Source organism: Cenococcum geophilum, assembly GCF_001692895.1.
Source record: "Cenococcum geophilum 1.58 unplaced genomic scaffold K441scaffold_10, whole genome shotgun sequence".
NCBI lineage: Eukaryota > Fungi > Ascomycota > Dothideomycetes > Gloniales > Gloniaceae > Cenococcum > Cenococcum geophilum.
Genome location: NW_027137568.1, coordinates 2,288,171 through 2,305,504, shown reverse-complemented (window position 1 = coordinate 2,305,504; position 17,334 = coordinate 2,288,171). Strand labels below are relative to the sequence as shown.

General features: G+C 47.3%; 10 protein-coding genes across 10 annotated transcripts; 5 read left to right on the top strand and 5 right to left on the bottom strand.

Moving 5' to 3' along the window:
- The first annotated feature begins 203 nt into the window (after positions 1-203).
- On the top strand, positions 204-1,626 carry K441DRAFT_656040 (periplasmic binding protein-like II). Its single transcript, XM_067647951.1, has 3 exons — positions 204-351; positions 411-738; positions 848-1,626. Exons 1-3 carry the CDS (start codon positions 318-320, stop codon positions 1,395-1,397), a joined length of 912 nt encoding a protein of 303 aa, XP_067506809.1. The 5' UTR covers positions 204-317; the 3' UTR covers positions 1,398-1,626.
- A 176-nt stretch (positions 1,627-1,802) lies between these two features.
- K441DRAFT_548066 (Rrp15p-domain-containing protein) lies at positions 1,803-2,678 on the bottom strand (the record flags this gene model as incomplete). Its single annotated transcript, XM_067642943.1, has 1 exon — positions 1,803-2,678. One exon carries the CDS (start codon positions 2,676-2,678, stop codon positions 1,803-1,805), a length of 876 nt encoding a protein of 291 aa, XP_067506808.1.
- A 209-nt stretch (positions 2,679-2,887) lies between these two features.
- Positions 2,888-4,812, top strand: K441DRAFT_631429 (signal recognition particle protein; the record flags this gene model as incomplete). Its single annotated transcript, XM_067646313.1, has 3 exons — positions 2,888-2,965; positions 3,021-3,173; positions 3,289-4,812. The coding sequence occupies 3 exons, from the start codon at positions 2,888-2,890 to the stop codon at positions 4,645-4,647; spliced, it is 1,590 nt and encodes a 529-aa protein (XP_067506807.1). The 3' UTR covers positions 4,648-4,812.
- A 468-nt stretch (positions 4,813-5,280) lies between these two features.
- Positions 5,281-6,600, top strand: K441DRAFT_656036 (AAT-domain-containing protein). Its single transcript, XM_067647950.1, has 2 exons — positions 5,281-5,891; positions 5,945-6,600. Exons 1-2 carry the CDS (start codon positions 5,553-5,555, stop codon positions 6,566-6,568), a joined length of 963 nt encoding a protein of 320 aa, XP_067506806.1. The 5' UTR covers positions 5,281-5,552; the 3' UTR covers positions 6,569-6,600.
- Positions 6,601-6,662: 62 nt separating this feature from the next.
- Positions 6,663-7,663, bottom strand: K441DRAFT_656035 (uncharacterized protein). The gene is made up of 3 exons (XM_067647949.1): positions 7,531-7,663; positions 6,966-7,482; positions 6,663-6,876 (listed from the first exon to the last, which is right to left on the bottom strand). The coding sequence occupies exon 2, from the start codon at positions 7,187-7,189 to the stop codon at positions 7,016-7,018; it is 174 nt and encodes a 57-aa protein (XP_067506805.1). The 5' UTR covers positions 7,190-7,482; positions 7,531-7,663; the 3' UTR covers positions 6,663-6,876; positions 6,966-7,015.
- A 2,657-nt stretch (positions 7,664-10,320) lies between these two features.
- Positions 10,321-11,883, bottom strand: K441DRAFT_685542 (uncharacterized protein; the record flags this gene model as incomplete). Its single annotated transcript, XM_067651895.1, has 5 exons — positions 10,321-10,447; positions 10,527-10,666; positions 10,698-11,096; positions 11,149-11,357; positions 11,841-11,883. The coding sequence occupies 5 exons, from the start codon at positions 11,881-11,883 to the stop codon at positions 10,321-10,323; spliced, it is 918 nt and encodes a 305-aa protein (XP_067506804.1).
- A 682-nt stretch (positions 11,884-12,565) lies between these two features.
- On the bottom strand, positions 12,566-13,275 carry K441DRAFT_547823 (ferredoxin; the record flags this gene model as incomplete). Its single annotated transcript, XM_067642930.1, has 2 exons — positions 12,566-12,914; positions 12,968-13,275. The coding sequence occupies 2 exons, from the start codon at positions 13,273-13,275 to the stop codon at positions 12,566-12,568; spliced, it is 657 nt and encodes a 218-aa protein (XP_067506803.1).
- Positions 13,276-13,486: 211 nt separating this feature from the next.
- K441DRAFT_548046 (mitochondrial carrier) lies at positions 13,487-15,153 on the top strand (the record flags this gene model as incomplete). The annotated part of the gene is made up of 3 exons (XM_067642941.1): positions 13,487-13,882; positions 13,940-14,433; positions 14,502-15,153. The coding sequence occupies 3 exons, from the start codon at positions 13,487-13,489 to the stop codon at positions 15,151-15,153; spliced, it is 1,542 nt and encodes a 513-aa protein (XP_067506802.1).
- A 258-nt stretch (positions 15,154-15,411) lies between these two features.
- Positions 15,412-16,647, bottom strand: K441DRAFT_17440 (uncharacterized protein). Its single transcript, XM_067640334.1, has 2 exons — positions 16,378-16,647; positions 15,412-16,314 (listed from the first exon to the last, which is right to left on the bottom strand). Exon 2 carries the CDS (start codon positions 16,310-16,312, stop codon positions 15,671-15,673), a length of 642 nt encoding a protein of 213 aa, XP_067506801.1. The 5' UTR covers positions 16,313-16,314; positions 16,378-16,647; the 3' UTR covers positions 15,412-15,670.
- Positions 16,648-16,955: 308 nt separating this feature from the next.
- On the top strand, positions 16,956-17,135 carry K441DRAFT_451188 (carbohydrate-binding module family 50 protein; the record flags this gene model as incomplete). Its single annotated transcript, XM_067641697.1, has 1 exon — positions 16,956-17,135. A coding segment is annotated over one exon (180 nt), but the record flags the coding sequence as incomplete, so codon positions are not given.
- Between the last annotated feature and the right edge of the window lie 199 nt (positions 17,136-17,334).

The following is a 17,334-nucleotide window of genomic DNA, read 5'->3' as shown; positions in this document are numbered from 1 at the left end:
GATAAAGGGCGGAAATCGTCATCACGCAATCTTGGCGTTCCGCTCCGAAGTCTGCGCTCGGCTTCCCCACCGTACCTGTCAAGGCGTAATCTCCCTTTGCAAGAGTTCAGTTGAAACATACTTTTCTATTTTTTAGGATTTCATACCGTACTTTGTTTCGAAAGTCATAACTCCCGATCATAGTTTCATTAATTTCATCACTACCGCCGCGATTGTTAACTTGAACACTCCCGCAACACACAATGCTACGCTCTCTACGCTCATTACCGATATCCAGGTCCCTGCCTGCAAAACGCCCTTTTTCCTCTAGTGGCATTATGCCCGATTCTTTAAGGATAGGTTTCGTGCCCGGTATCTCTCCTCCACCGGTTCCTTCCTATATCATCGATTGCTGACCCGTTCCACTGTAGAGCACTTCTCGACACCTCTTCACTTCGCCCGAAAACATTATGCTCTCTCCGACACTCTCCTCCCCTTTCCATCCGGTACTGGACATATGGTGCAAGCATTACAGGCTAGTGAAATAGATGTTGGAGTGGGGCTGACAGAGGGGTGGGTTGCAGCATTTGGGAAAGCGCAAGCATCAAAATATCTGTCTGCCAGTGACGTAGGATTCAAAGTAATAGGGACTTACGTTGAGACACCGCTTTGCTGGGCGATAAGTACTGGCCCCAGGAGAGAGATTTCTGGTGTAGAGGAATTAAACGGGAAAAAGATTGGGGTTAGTAGGATAGGGAGGTATGAACTTAAGAGCAAATCTCAATCTATAAAATCTAAGGACGTCCAAGCCTTAGATCTCCTGCGATTCGGTCTTCAAACGCTGTGAGCTGACTCCGGATTGTCACAGCGGCTCATATGTAATGGGCTTCGTCCTTGCAGACCAGCAAGGCTGGCTCAACCCTAATTCCTCCTCTCCGCCCTTCGAGGTTGTGCCTCTTAATACGTTTGAGAAATTAAGGGAAGGTGTGAATAATTCCACCGCCGACTTCTTCATGTGGGAGCACTTCACTTCAAAACGATATTATGACAACGGGTCTATAAAGCGCATCGGTGAGATTTACACGCCCTGGAGCGGCTGGAAGATTGTGGCTCGCACGCCACTTCTCTCGACCCCCGAACTACAGAATTTCTTAGAATCTGTAAATAAAGGAATTAGACATTTTGAAGCAAATCAAGAAGAGGCTGTGAAGTATATCAGTACAGAACTGGATTACTCAGAAGAAGATGCGAGAGAGTGGCTCAAGACGGTTAGGTTTGCACAGGATGTGAGGGGCGTGGATAAAGGGGTGATCGAGAAGACCGTCGAGGTTTTGAGTAAGGCAGGAGTACTAGGTAGCGGATTGCAGGTGGAAAACATAGTCGGTGTCGAGAGGAGTGAGGCTGTCAAGTGGATATAATTACAACATGCTATCCGTCTTCATGATGGAAGTAATAAAACTGTAGAATAGTAAACATGACGCGACGCTTATCTAGATTTCCGTCTTGCGATCATCTAGACTTCTGTTGACTTTAGCCTTCAAACAGTGTACTTATTCTCAAATAAGCTCTTAGGATGGAGTTGAAGCATTCCCGGTGCGGCTAGCCATGCCCGCTAATTAAGCAGACATGCGTAGCTAGGGCTTGGACAGCGACTCTAGACGGACCCAAAAGTTAGGATATCTTTGAAGAGCCGGAAACCAGGACACGTAAATGTGCTGCTGACACCATGCTCCTTGCAGATGAACTCAGTCAACGCCTAAACATTTTTTGCCCTGACGAACGGCATCGGTTCAACAACTAGATGCCAAGTATGAAGGCTCCTCTCATGCCTCCACAGATCCTTCTTTAGGCTTCTTTCCACCCCCAGCAATCATATCCAAAAAGCCCTTCTTGCTCATCTCCGTCACCTTCTCCTCTCGCTTCCCTATCCCCACCAGGCCCTTCTGCCGCGCCTCTCTTGCAGCCTCTTCGCCTTTCACTTGTGCGGCCCGGACCGCATTAAAAAGTTTTATGACACCTCGCTGTGCCGTCTTTTTCAGTCGTTTCTCCTCCTCTAGTATTTCTGCTGTGCTTGTGTCCGCATTTTCTAGGCCCAATATATCCTTTACACGGCCCCTGTCTAGTATCGCCTTCTTCTCTTCTCGTAGTTTTCCACGAGCCTTTGCTTCTAGACGAGCTTCATTCAGCTCCTTAGATGCGGTTGCGGCATCCTTGCTTCGTGAGAGGACAGGGTCGATGCGTTTAGATGTTGAGAGTTTGGAGGAGAGGATTTTGGACATGGAGGTCGCAAAGGCGTCTGGGTCATTGCGCTTTCGCTTTCTGGCAGGTGCATTTGTGGAGGTTTTGGAAGTGTCTGAATCTGATGCAGACCCATCGCTTTGTTCTGAGTTTTCTGAGCCCATATCGGCATTGTCTTGGTCCAGCGACACATCGTCGTCGGAGGCACCAGTTTCCTCTGGGATATCGTCTTCTTGTGGAGCAGGTTTTAGTGTCGGCTTCGAAATGGGTCTTGCAACTATATCTGCTTCACTGTCTGAATCTTCGAGGTTTACGGCGGCGAAATCTTGGCCCTCCGCACCATCTTCATCTTCACTCGAACTGTGGTAGTGTCGTTGTCGCTTTACCTTTTTAACTTTCGTTGGTAGCTTTCCACGCATACCCTCCTCGGTCCTCCGCCTTTTTAATGTTGTTGAAGGCATTGTGAACGAATTGTGTTATGTAGTGAAGTTAGGGCTTGTCGAGGAAACTTTTTCTTGAGCGGGATCTGAAAATGCATTGGCGGAGTTCTGACCGCGCCGACCCCGCCCCGCCGTCGCTCTCCACACTAAATTTCCACCTTTGAGAGGACAACATCCCACTATCACCAAACCCCTCTGCTTTACTTGAACAAAACTGTTTTTGCGCCAACATGGTTCTTCAAGATCTCGGACGGCGCATCAATGCCGCCGTCTCAGACCTCACGAGGTCCAGCAACCTAGATGAGAAGGTACGCCATTTTAGCCTCTTCGTAGATGTATCACGGCTAACGCTGGTGCCCGCAGGCTTTCGATGGCATGGTCAAGGAAATCTGCAATGCGCTGATCGAAGCAGACGTAAATATTAAACTCGTCGCCAGCCTCCGGAACTCAATAAAACGTACTGTAAACTTTAACGACCAGTCGCCAGGAGTGAACAAGAAGCGATTAATTCAAAAGGTATGGAATGATCACTCCCTCCAAAGACCTGCCTTCATATGAAGAAAAGGGAATTGGACTTTTGGCGGCCAGATCCTCTGCTTATCCAAAGAATATGTCTAACGTTTCCCTCCAGGCCGTCTTTGATGAACTCGTCAAACTCGTCGATCCGCACGCGGAACCCTTTAAGCCTAAGAAGGGTAAACCAAATGTCATAATGTTTGTTGGTCTTCAAGGTTCTGGGAAAACAACAACCTGTACAAAGCTAGCGCGTTGGTATCAAGCTCGAGGATTCAAATCATGTCTCGTTTGCGCTGATACTTTCCGTGCTGGTGCTTTTGATCAGCTGAAGCAGAACGCCACTAAGGCAAAGATCCCGTATTATGGCTCACATACCCAGACAGATCCAGTCATAGTGGCAAGGGAGGGTGTAGATCAGTTTAAGAAGGAGAGATTCGAGATCATTATTGTCGATACCTCAGGAAGGCACAGGCAGGAGAAGGATTTGTTTGATGAGATGGTGCAAATTCAGCAAGCTGTCACGCCGGACCAAACGATCATGGTACTTGATGCATCCATCGGACAAGCAGCAGAAGCGCAATCGCGCGCATTCAAGGAGACCGCGGATTTTGGGGCGATTGTCATTACGAAGACGGACGGTGCGGCAGCTGGAGGTGGAGCCATCTCTGCCGTCGCGGCAACCCACACACCCATTGTCTTCATCGGAACTGGCGAACATATGCTTGATCTCGAGCGTTTTGCGCCTCAGCCCTTTGTATCAAAACTACTTGGCATGGGCGACGTAGCGGGCTTGGTCGAGCACGTGCAAAGTCTCAAGTTAGACCCGAAAGATACCATGAAGCATATCGCCTCTGGTGTGTTTACCGTCAAAGATCTTCGTGACCAATTAAGCAATATCATGAAGATGGGGCCGTTGTCCAAAATGGCCGGAATGATTCCCGGCCTATCGAACATGATGGGTGGTATGGACGATGAGGAAGGTGGGATGAAGTTAAGGCGCATGATCTACATCTGCGACAGCATGACGGAGAAGGAACTTGAGTCAGACGGCAAGATTTTTGTCGATCAGCCATCAAGAATGACGCGCGTAGCATGCGGGTCCGGAACCAGTGTACGCGAGGTTGAGGAACTTCTAACGCAACACCGAATGATGGCTGGTATGGCGAAGAAGATGAAGGGAGGTGTGCAGAATATGCAACGTGCGCAAGGTGCTATGGGTGGCGGAAATCGCGCACAACAGCTGGCAGCAATGCAAAAGCGCATGCAGAGTATGGGTGGTGCTGGTGGGCCAGGCGGTGCTGGTGGTATGCCTGACTTGGGTGCTATGATGAAGATGTTAGGAGGCGGAAGGGGCGGAGGTATGCCGGATATGGGAGGCATGGACTTAAACGCGATGATGAAGATGATGGGAGGTGGTAGTGGGATGCCTGGGATACCTGGGATGCCCGGGGCAGGTGGAAGGGGGAGGAGGTGATGTTGCAGATTGGCATGTTACCTATTAGGAAGATTTATGCATAGCTTAGGTGTTGGGCGTTCTTATGCTGAACTGGGGACCAGGTTCAGCGGGTTGGGTGGGATGTTCGAATGAGGCACATGATTGGAGATATCATATATTATAGGACTCATAAAAAAAGCCATCTCTCATCTTACGCGAAGGTTCAATGCTAGCGAAGCTTGTGCGTTTTATAAACATGTCATCATAACCACTGAAGTGCTGCTCTACAGATTCAAGGTGGGTTTGACTGCCGATGTGATGCAGAGAACATCCTGAACTTCATGTGTCGGGTAAGGAAACGTGAATGATCTAGAAACATAGCAAGAGATCCTTTACGGTAATTAAAGATTTCAAGGTAGTCTCAGCCGTGGATAGAAACGGTTTTCAGGATAGCGACAAAAAAAACATGAAGACTTAGTCATACCAGATTCTTCGTCCCGCTTCATTGGTCGTTGCGATTGGAAATGACGCTAGCTGCAGATCAGGGTGGAGATGCGAACCGCCCTCAGAGGCGACATTTAAGACGACATTACTGCCGAGGCAAACGGCATCTCGACATTTCATCTACTTAGTATTGGGTCCAGATAAATACATACTAGCTAAGACTGCAATAAATTATTCATACGAGCCCAGAGGTCTGTAGTAGCGGAAGCGGTTTCAATAAACAGTTTAGGCATATCTTCAGATAGTTACCGTCAAAATGTCGTCCAAATCAACAACTCCGCTAACAATTAAACTCAGTGGAACGCCGCAAGAAGTGTGCCAATACAATACTAAGAGAGAAAGACATTCCGCTAATGCCTAGATCGGTACCATAGATTGGACTCGCACATGGCCGACAATTAGCCGATCAGATTCGCAAACAGATCGAAGTTTACAATGCCATGTTCAAGGAGACCTCAAGGCTTGACTGGCCTGCGGTACGAGATGTAGCAAAAGAGTATCGTGTGACCATTGAGCGACTCACTCCAGACATTTACGCAGAGATTGCTGGAATCGCCGAGGGTGCGGAACTAGACATTCTAGATATTGTTGCACTGAACTGCAGGAGTGAGATCGCATTGGGCCTGTTCTCTGATGGCTGTTCAAGCCTTGGTTGGAAATTCAAAGAAGACAGCACTCTCCTAGCCCAAAATTGGGACTGGACAGCAAAAGTGAAGGAGAATTTAGTGATAATGTCTATCACCCAACAAGACAAGCCTACTATCTACATGGTAACTGAGGTATGTGTTTCATGGCCTACCCCATGAAGTTTGAGAAGCTGAAACTGATTTAGGCTGGCATTGTCGGGAAGGTTGGCTTCAATTCTTCATCCGTAGGCACCTGTTTGAACGCTATCCGCGCTCGACCAACCGATTCGAACAAACTTCCAATTCATGTAGCTCTGCGTGTGTGCCTGAACTCCACCACTGCTGCTTCAGCAATCGCACAGCTTGAGGCTTTGGGCAGTTTGGCCTCCGCTCAGCATATCCTAATTGCAGACCCTGAGGGACCAGTCGGTCTGGAATTGTCTCCCGTAGGTGGTGTCCGTATAAAACCAAACGAGAATGGCATTATCTGCCATACAAATCACTTCATCCGGAACCGGTTCGTAGATGAGCCGCCATGGCTCAGCGGATCCCCGATCAGGCTTGATCGGATGAGGAAACTGACCAGAGAGCTCGTTGCGAATAACGAGACTGTGACTGGGGAGGTATTACGGAAGAAAATATTCTCAGATACATTCAATGCGCCACAGTCAATTTGCTGTCAAGAAGATCATTTGAGGCCATCACCGACGAGGAGTAGCACATTGTTCTGCATTGTGATGAAATTTGCGCACGGCATAAGGCCAATGGCGGAGGTGGTCTGGGGAAAGCCGGGCAGCGAAGAGGGAGATGTAATAAGCATGTCAGTGTAAAGCCAAAAACTAATAATACGATCGATTAAGCCGTTAGACCTGCTCACAGTAAAGCAACGAAATCTAGGCTTATGATAGTGCTTGGAAACTACTTACCTAAACTCTATACTTATTATGTGGCGACTACTGAGGCACTCTTCCTACCGCCCCACCGAATATTTATTATGCTATGTATTCCAGCTGCCTTATTACTACCACATACGTCGCTAACAGAGACGTCCATGCGAGGAGTCATTTGTTTGGTTCCCGCTACTCTACCTGGAATTTGTATAAGAGTCTAATGTACTCTGGACGTTGATATAATAGAACTAAATGTAGCTTTCATTAGTATTTGAAGCCGTGTATATATGTACAAGATCGTAGTTAAGGTCCTTGAAAAAAACCCAAAAAAGGATACCTTAGCAGCGTAAGGGTAGGAACCCTTGTTACTGTCGTTGTTAAAACGGCTTATAAAATGGCAAGGGTCCCCGTTACCACGTCATTCCTATAGCGAGACTGAGAATGTGAAATTTCATGCCTAGTGGAACTTAGAGTTTCTTCAAGTAGCCTCTCATAGTGCTGTTGATTACGAATCGCGGGTGCCGGTTGGGGGATGAGAAAGGTACCATCCTTGGGATCCATGGATAAAGCTAATCATGCATGGAGAACAGTTGCATCATGCATTGTGAACTAGTGTATTTGGAAAAACGTTGAGTTTTGTTTAGGATTATTAAAGAATCTTCATAGATATAATGACCAAGAATAGGGCAAGAAATATGCCCAGCTGCGTTGTGCGGAGAGAGAAAAGGGAATTACAGAACTCACGTTAATCTAGTCCAACCCTCGCGCAAAATACTATAAAATATAAACTGACCTATCCACATATCTCTTCCCTGAGAGTGTCCAGCAGATGATGAAGTGAATAATAAGAGTGCCTAAATTTATTAAAATCATACGCAACAAGTCGGACTTCATGAGCTCACTAACTCCTCTCCAACTTTGTTCTCCATCTCCCCCAACAACGCCTCAATCGCTTTTCTCCTCCCATCACCCTCATTCTGCGCATTTCACTTAATCTCCACCTCATGCCCTTTCAAACCGACTTTGTACCGGCTCGTAGCTGATTCTTCATTCTTAGGTGTAACAAGAAGCGCATGACGTAGGAGACCCGAGGGCGCGACGGCTGTCGTTACGCGTAGACGATTGAATGGGGTGGGAAAGAGGATGCTCGCGTTTGTTGCGCAAGTAATGAGCATTAGCATTCATAAAATGCGGTGTGCTTATCTAAGGCTCTTTCGACTAACGTGTCTCACCAGTCAGTGCCGCACACTAGTCAGTGCCGCACCCCACCCAAATCGCGTCGCGTCCGTATATAATTACTCGACAATTATAGAATATAACAGGCTTAAATTAAGTATACAGCTTCCCTATATAGTAGTACATTGACGCCTATTATGACCTTGGATATGGCATTTTGAACACGTTGGTGGTGCGCGCTGCTGCGCTATTAGAGGCCTGTTCTGGAGCTCCTCCTACTTAGCATTCTCTGCGCTCTGAGTAAGCTGCTGGCCCTGCTGGCCTGTTAGGACACCTCCCTGAGCTATATATCTTCTACGCTGCTACTGCTTCTGCTTCTTTTGGTGATTGGCCTGATGTAGCTTGTTATTCTCGTCTGCTAGTAGGATAGCTAAATTGATAGCGAGCTGGCAGCCCTTAACGAGTTAATTAACCGCCTGACTAGTAGGGCTCTGCGACTAACGCTAAAGCAACTCACGTATAAGCCTAGCCTGCTACTTAAGCTAAGTAGTTATATGTAGTGTTTCTGATGTTTAGGCAGGTGCTAAGCCGCTAGCTATAGCTAGGGGTAAGGGGGTAAAAACAACTGGAAGTAATAATAAGACGCGTTTAGGATTAAATAGGATTAGGCCTATTACTAGAAATCCGCTCTGGATATTCTGGCTTAAGAAGACTGATAGACGAGCTTAAATATATAGAGCTAGGAACTCCTCCTTGTCTATATAGTAGATGCCCTTACGCGCTAGCTCGGCGACTCTATAGCTATAGCTAGCTTTCAGTGGCGAGTAGCAGCTTATATCTAGAGGCTGAAGGCGATGTGATATATAAGGAGGTATATAGAGCGTGACTATTTTATGCTCTGTATAGTATTAATCGAATTCGGGCGTAGCGTGGCTGCCGTGGCTATTAAGGATAAGTAGGCGATAGACTCCCTGTGTACGAGCCTTAGTATGCCTATTAAAATGCTAGATCCACGTAAGACCTAGCTAGTTAGTCGTCCAGCCGTTGTCGCTTAGGGCTATTACCTAGTTAGGTGGCAGGCACCTATACCAGGCTGCCTGGTGGAGCTTACCAGCTAGAATTAGAAAGGGTGGAATAGAGAATCTAGTTACGTTAATTCCCTTAATAGCTGTTACCTACTTGCGATTGCCTAGCTGGATAGCAATAGCTCGTCTAATTGTATTAGAGCTAGTGATGACCTTTAACGTTGCAGCTACCCCCATTATAAATCCAGTCTTGTTAAAGTTATAGCTGTCTGCATTAAGTATCCTATAGGCCTGTTGTGTCTTATCTATAAGCTTAAACTAAGCGCCTATTATCCTAGGATCCTTATATCTGGCGCGCTGGGAATAAAACTTGTGATTCCACTTAGTCTGTAGCTCTAGCTGCGCATTAATAAATTGTGAGGCCTAGTTCTTGCCTATAAGCTGAGGCGTAGGTATCTGGCCACGAGCTGTAAGTAGCAAGTTGGCTATACGTTGTACGTTAATAATATAGGGCGGAAATCCACGTCGGTTAAGTGCTAGGATCTATTTAACTAGAGCCTGTTCCTCTGTTGGATATAGCTTGTGCTTCTTTGAGTTTGATTGGGCCTGTGGTGCTACGCCTTCGATGCAACGCTTAAGAGTCCTCTTAGAGACATTGTATAGCTTTGCTGCGCGTTGGTGGCTTTTAATCTGCTTTTTCTGAATAGCCTATACTGTAAGCTCCAATCTGCCTTCTTTTTGAAGCTTCTCGAGGTCGTGTGTTGATGCCATTGATGCTGTAGTGTATGGACGCGACGCGATTTGGGTGGGGTGCGGCACTGACTGGTGTGCGGCACTGACTGGTGAGACACGTTATGTCGTCATGCTCATAGTGACGGCGGTCTCCACATTTGGCGCCGGCAGCACTGTAAGCTCGGGAGGCGAGACATACTTCGGCGTGTTAGCCTGTGCACGGCTTGAGGCGGTTGGGAGGGTTGGGAGGAGGCATTTCAGCTTCTATTTGATTGAAATTCAATTTGGATCACCGATCGGAAACTTTATCTCACACCCGCGCTGGTTTAAAACATAAGTGTATGCCTCCGAATTCTCTGGCTTGTGCGAAGTGCTCCTGAGCGAAGATGTTCCTTGGGGAGCCATCTTTCCAGGTAGTAGCAACGCAATCGAGAAGTGGGCAGGTAAGGTTGTGTTGCTGTGACGTCGGTATTCCCCCGCAATCGCGTTATCATTGGATTTCGTGAATGTGGTGGTGTGCCACAGGAGTGCTACGCACCTATTTTGCACCCCATTTGTTTATTTCTCGCTACGCTATGTGGCCTCTAGATAACTGTCTAAATTACTTTGGAATTACGTATAAATACACAGAAGAATAAATAATTTAGTAAAGTTCATTATACTCGCAATCTCTCCCCTAAACACTAAATCATTCAGGTAATTTCTCTAAGTATAGCCTAGTTAATCTTCTTATCAATGACAATAATCAAAACAATTCAATTAAACTTCCAGTGAGTTGACAATGTCAGCCACTTCAGGCAGATCCTTCTTTAGGCCTTCGATAATCTCGGACCAGATCCTCCGCCTCAATTCCTCTCCTTCCCTCCTGGATACAAGCGGCGCTAGCCTGAATAATACATGAGCAGTCCTGATACTAGAGAGTGTTGAATCGTATACTCACGGCTTATGCTTCATGCTGCCAGAACCTGCCGTGCGCATCTTCTCCTAAAGTGACGCTACTGATTAGAGTTCTGGATCTTTCTTCTGTGTTTCTTAGGAAGAGAGCGGAGATCACAGCTTTAGCAATGTTCATCGCGAAGCTATTGTAACCTCTGCTGAGATCAGACTTGCATCCACCAGGGCAGACCGCCGCAGACCACAGTGACGAGAACGTCAGGCTTTCCAGAAGCAGCTTCCGAGGACTTAGCAAGAGATGCGAGCGTTTGCATAACGTACATAACGAAAAGCTTGGATACCCAGTATTGCTCCTTTGCATTGTAGCCGTTCGAAGTGTTGTAAAACTGTAATAAGTTATCTGCATGACGACACTCTGCAGAGATGGTGGCATCCTCGTGATTTCCTGAGGAAACAATTTCTAATACTGGAAGGGTATTTCCTGTCTTAGAAGCCTCCATTTTTTGGAGTAGAAGTAGGCCGATAGGTGCGGTGGATAATACGTTAACCTGCAGCGTCTCTTCCCAGCCATACCTGGATTCTTCGTATGCGACCTTGTAGACGCTAGCATTCAACACGAGACGATCGAGACTTGAAGCATACTTGGTAAAGTTCCGAATGCTGTCGTATGAATTTCATGTCGAGCTGCCATACTTTAACTTGATCCTTTTTACCCGTACGTTGCTCGATTACTGACTTAGCGTGGTCACTCTTTGTAATATCTCGAATACCAAGGATAACCTCAGACGTGCCGAGAGCAGCGAATTTTACGGCAGCTTCAAAGCCGAGGCTGGTATTCGCGCCAGTGACAATAATGTTCTTGCCTTTCAAGGACACTTCTGGATCCGCGGGTGACACATTTTCTGCCGGAGAAAATAGAAGAGACGTGACATAAAGTGTAGTTTATCGGGAGCTCCTCTGAGTTTGGTAGCACGAGAAGATGGAAATTGTAAACCAAGTAATATCAAGCTTTGCCGGTGATTTATCTTACTGTATTAATCCATGCACGTAACTGTCACTCTCGCAGTGACTTTCCAAAAAGCGGGCAAGTCTGCTAACTTCGGGCCCGAAATATTCAACGCTCTCGTCGCATTTTGATAGCACCATTACATCGGCAGTACCGAAATAATATTTACATTCCTTCATATATACCCCTCTTACACAGTGGGCCTCGCTTATTCCATTCCACAGAACACACGCTTCCCTTGCTAAATGGAAAATCGGTCACATCGTCCGCTCGTTGTTTCCTCAGTTTGAAATATCAATATTTTGATTAAACAAAGCAGATGAAGCCGACGCAAAGCAGTAGAGCTAAACAGAATATTCGAAGTTCCGTAGGAACAAACCGTAAACTCGGCTATTGAGCGAATAGGTAATGGGAGCGCGCATATCTTACCATGACGATTGAAATTGTACGGTTCAAGCGTTTATAAACAGACAGCGGTAGTAATAAAGCATTGAAGAAATGAGTCAAAATATTTCCGAAAGAGAACCTCAGAGATTTGTGAAGGGGCTAGACGAACATAAGCAGGACATGAAAACAAGGAATAGAGTTCTAAATAAATCATTTCGAATAACAGGAGTCCATTAGACACCATCCTGAGCATCCCTATAAGAGATTTTACTAAATTTGCCAGTCAGCGAGCTTTAAAGAATCTTTCGTAGAAAGGCGCAACCCGCACATTAGAAAACCGAGAAAAGAAGCCCTTGTTAAAGAATGCTATAAAATTACATCTTACATAGGGAGTGATGTTTGTAATTATACTTGTTCACCTTCGCTCAAAAAGATCAAAGTTCTACGCATATCGAGAGTTCAATGAGCCAAAATTTCCAGGATGTCCGTATATATACACCGTCTAATGCTCATCCTGGCTCAAGACGATGTTCCGAAGCTCACAAGCCCATCCTATGAGGAGAATGTTCGATACTGTACAATGGTACAACTCCACTCAGAGAAGCTTTAGCTTCCCCTAGAAGTATTTTGTGCCGGGGACCTCTCCCTGGTGCCTCTTATCACTCAGCGGTTTCTTTTTAATTCATCATCACCCAATCCACTGTCTTATTTGGGCCGTTATCCCTTGCTCTCAAAATCGCTCGCCTGCATGTTCCTCGTCATACTTGGCAGCTTGACAACCAGCCCGTCCAGTTCCTTCGTCATTTTAACTTGGCATCCCAAACGGCTTGTCTCCGTCAGGCCAAACGCCAAATCCAGCATATCATTCTCATCATCGTCCGGTTCAGGCATCAGGTCGTAATGGTCAGATGCTACAATAACGTGGCAGGTACTACAGGCGCAAGAACCACCACAAGCGCCCTCCATTTCTAAATCGTTGACTTGCGCGATGTCGAGAAGGTTGTCGCTGTCGGAGACTTGGAAGGTATGGGACTGCCCCTCTTTGTCAATAAAGGTTACATTGCGTCTGCGGTATGTCAGTGAGAAATATTTGAGGATACAAGAGACCTAATTGCGTACTCTTCGCCTGGTTTCGGGGGCGTAAGGTGGCCATGGCAAGAGATAGGTGTTGAAGAAAATCTCCGCCGACTTCGGGCGAAATTTGGGATGGAGGCGGAAGGGGGCCCTCGAGGGCGAGTATATGTTTGTGATGACTCCGAACTCCTCCATATTTGCAGCTTAATGGCTGCGGCTTTCCTCGAGTTCCAATTGCTTGACTGAATATGTATATGCCTTAATTGCGATGCTTGCTGGGATGAAGATCGGGGTAAAGCGGTGCGAGAAACGGCGAAGAGCGCTATTCGGCTTGAAGAATGCAAAAGTGGCATTATTTATGACGGGTAAGATGAAAACAAATACTGTCGTGAATATGGTCGAGGGGTTGCATGTGGTAGAAAGATTTCTTGAAGCTTCGCCTGCATCAGCCGCTCTGCGAACCCCCTCCAAGCAATGATCGCCATCGCATACACCTCCGTTAAGAAAATGGAGGGAGAAGAATCAAACCTTCACAACACCACCATATACCCTCCGTCCGCCATTATGGCCACCTCAAGAGATGCCTCAAACCCATTGAGACCGTATTATATTCCGCCATCCATCGGACTACCACCAGACACCACCGCGAACAATACCGCACCACCATCACATTCACCGCCTTCAAAACCAAGCTTCGGTACACACGCACGCGATATCCTTTCAGACTTAGATTATGGAGATTACCTTTCGGATAGCTCGCCATCACTGGCGGAGATGGCTAAAAAGCTGGTAGACCAGGCAATATGGAATTATACCACCGTGTTGCTGGCCCAGCCGCTGGAAGTTGCAAAAACAGTGCTGCAGGTGTATCAGGCCCCAGGACAGACTCCACCAAGCGTTGTGCCAAATAGTGAGGACCCAAAGAGGCCGAATAGCTACATGAGTGGGAAATTTGAAGATGTAGGCTAAAATGTGAAAATACGCCTGAGATTATGGGATGCTAATATTTCCTTCCAGTATCCGTCGGAGGAAGATTCAGACGCCGATTCACCATCTTATTTTACTTCCACCGCGCCGCGCTCACAAGCTTTCTCTCCTCCTTCTACCGGCTCTCCCGAGCGACGACGTCGCACTCCTAGTCGTTCCAATTCCTCAACGCCGACTCCTAGCTTCACGAAACCGCCACACAAACTCGAACTCCGCAAACCAGACTCTCTACTCGAAGCGCTGGCTCAAATTTGGGCAAAAGAAAGCGCCTGGGGTGTATGGAAAGGCACTAACATAACCTTTGTCTACAACTTTCTGCTCAAAACATCAGAAAGCTGGACGCGGAGTTTGCTTTCTGCTTTGCTAAACGTGCCAGACCCGGCATTGCTGGGAAGTGCGGCGAATGGTATCGGAGGATTAGATATCATAGACAGTCCGAACCCGCTCGTGAGCCTGGTTGTTGCAGTCGCCGCTGCGGCAATCACAGGCTTAGCACTTGCGCCGCTAGACCTCATACGAACCCGGTATGATAATCCCTAGAAGCCGTCGTTGAAAATAAAAGCTAGCAATATACTGACATTCCAATGAAAAGGCTCATCGTCACTCCAACATCCTCCACTCCTCGCAATATATACCCTTCCCTTCGCTCGCTTCCTTCTCTAATGATACCCCCACAACTTGTTCCAGTCACTCTCCTCCATTCCGCTCTCCCAACACTCTTCTCGACATCGACACCACTCCTCCTACGTTCTTCCCTTAGCATCGACCCAATACTCACCCCTGCAACCTACTCGATATCCACCTTCCTATCCTCAACCGTCGAGCTCTTCCTCCGCCTACCCCTCGAAACTGTCTTGCGACGTGGTCAAGTCACTGTACTCCAAGAGTTTGAGAACGAAAGACTTAGCGGTGCATACCGCAACCTCCGCTCACATTCCCGTAAGCCAAGCCGGGACGAAGCCACCACGCGCAATTTCAAGACTATTGTAGATGTAGGACCATATAAGGGCGTGATAGGGACAATGTGGTTTATCGTCCGGGAAGAAGGTGTGAGTGTTATAGGTCCTGTTGCTGGTGCCACGAAAGTACCACAGACACCAAAAAGTGGATTCGTGCCAAAAGCGAGAGTAAGAAAGGGACAGGGGATCCGCGGACTTTGGCGAGGGTGGAGGGTCGGATTTTGGGGTCTAGTGGGAGTCTGGGGTGCTGCTGCGCTAGGAGGAGCTGGTGGTGGCGAGTTTTAAATGTGTGAGTGATGAGATTTTTTGGTTCCTATTATATTCAAGCCTCTATACTCACCGGAACTATTTATACGGGCGTTAAAGGATTTCCAACGTTTATGGGTGGGGATATGACGATGTGATATGACGATGTGATATGACGATTACTTGGTGTATATATAATAGAAGGTGGGTGTAGATAAAGGAGGATTGACATGGGTGATTGGAAAGATATGTACATTCTACTCCCTCCCCGAATCAGCCACTACAACTACTTCTACATGGCCGGAAATTTTCAAGACCATCACCTTAGTCTTGCGAGCATAGATCGTACTAAACGCCTCCGCTGAAAGACCATCCAAATTTAATCGAGCATCGCTTAATACCCAGAAAGACCGAATGAATAGAATTGAGATGGAGTTATCGAGCACTATTCCAACCATATGTGCAACCTACGTAACTTTTGACTCTTCGTTGATCTTGGCGCCATCTACAGGAACGATATCCCACCAAAACGCCTACCAATGCCAACTTCTTTTCATCAGCGACCCTGCATTTGTGCAAGTTGCTGCTGTACGAACGCCATCCTCTGTATCAACTGTGCATTTCGGGCCGTTGTATTCTCTAGTTCAACATTCTTTTCTTGCAATTCCCTCCTCATTCGCCTTTCTTCATCTCTCATACCACCGATTCTACCTCGCAAGCCCTCCACTTCCGCCGCAATGGGTCTTAGTCTCTCCAGATCTTGATTTGCGGCCACAATCTGGTGCCGTAATTCAGGCTCCCCGTCTTGAAATCGCCGTAGGTCAATTGCTTCGAGCTCAAGCTGCTGGATTCTGGCACGCTTTGTGTTGATTTCTGCGTTTAGGTCGGCAAGGTTCTGTGCTTGTGTGTCAACTGTTGCCCTTAGCTGAGCCACTGTCCCATTGAGCGCCTCAATGGCGTCGTTTTGAATGACCAAGCGCCCATTGGTGGCCTGAATGGTTTGGTCTCGATCACTAACTCGTCGAGCGTACTTTTTCCACTTCTTGAGCGGGTCGCCGGCTATGCGAACACGGATTGCGGATATCGTTGCTACGAAACAAAGCCCGAGGAAAATTCCAAGGCTCATCCATAGGAGATTTTGACGTCTCTGGCCATTAACGAGTGCTGGGTTATGTAATTGTCTCGGAATCACGGCCATATCTGCGTGAGAATTGTTAGCAGAAACTTCGCTCCATGGGTTTTTTACCGTTGGTATTGACTTACTCTCGACATGCCCCGGCTCCTTACAAGTAAGAATGTCTGGATAGTGGAAGGCTGGGTTATCACTCAACTTTAACCCAGCGGTAGTGGTCACGTCAAATATTCATTGCAACAGTGCTGTTCCATGCTCTTGGTCGTCGTTCTATTGCAGTTAGAACAGTTCAGACAAGTACAGAACTGAGAAAAAGGAGCAGACGTCATGTCCGAAAACTAGCGCGTTTGCGCAGCTTTTGGACGCGCTGTTAACTGCACCTAGCCTCAGGGAGGCCGCCCCGAGTGGCTCAGACGGCTATGCAAAGTAGTCACATTCAATAATCGTGCAGACGCCACGAGGCTGAGTTCCAATTTTTGGCGGGCTTGGTGAGGCCGAAACGAGAATTCGCCAAGACAAGGCCGAACTTCTAGGCTCTAATGACCTTTTCAAATAGCAGACCAGGCGGAAGAATTTCTATGCATCATGGAACTCCGTCTAGCAGATCTGGTCGTGGACTGTAAAAAACCCTCCTCTATGAACTCATAATATTCTATACCCTTCGGATCTCACCATGTCACTGCTATTGGCTCGAACAGACCCAACTGGTCCAACAGCTCCCGGGATTGCTGCGAATTGCAACAACTACGTAGTTATTCAGGAAGGAAACTCGTGTGAAGTAGTTACCAATCAGGCTGGGATAACTCTGGACGAGTTCTACGCGTGGAATCCTTCTCTTCAATACAGCTGTGTTAGCCTAGTAGTAGGAGACGCGTATTGCGTTGGAATCTCGAGGACTACAAGTATCAGTATCACGGTGCAGCCAACCGCTCCACCAACTGTACAACCAACCACTCCATCAACCGTACAACCAACCGCTCCACCAACTGCACAGCCAACAGTATCACCCACAGCATTGCCAACGCTTCAGACTTCAATCATACCTACAGGAACCGTATCGATTGCTACAACCCCAATTGGCTCTCTTG

Coding starts and splice junctions, on each gene's coding strand:
- K441DRAFT_656040 (XM_067647951.1), top strand. CDS start 318: ATGCCCGATTCTTTAAGGATAGGTTTCGTGCCCG. Junction 352..410: donor AAGGATAGGTTTCGTGCCCG/GTATCTCTCCTC, acceptor GTTCCACTGTAG/AGCACTTCTCGACACCTCTT. Junction 739..847: donor GGGGTTAGTAGGATAGGGAG/GTATGAACTTAA, acceptor GGATTGTCACAG/CGGCTCATATGTAATGGGCT.
- K441DRAFT_656036 (XM_067647950.1), top strand. CDS start 5,553: ATGTTCAAGGAGACCTCAAGGCTTGACTGGCCTGCGGTACGAGATGTA. Junction 5,892..5,944: donor CTATCTACATGGTAACTGAG/GTATGTGTTTCA, acceptor AAACTGATTTAG/GCTGGCATTGTCGGGAAGGT.
- K441DRAFT_656035 (XM_067647949.1), bottom strand. CDS start 7,189: ATGGATCCCAAGGATGGTACCTTTCTCATCCCCCAACCGGCACCCGCG.
- K441DRAFT_17440 (XM_067640334.1), bottom strand. CDS start 16,312: ATGGCCGTGATTCCGAGACAATTACATAACCCAGCACTCGTTAATGGC.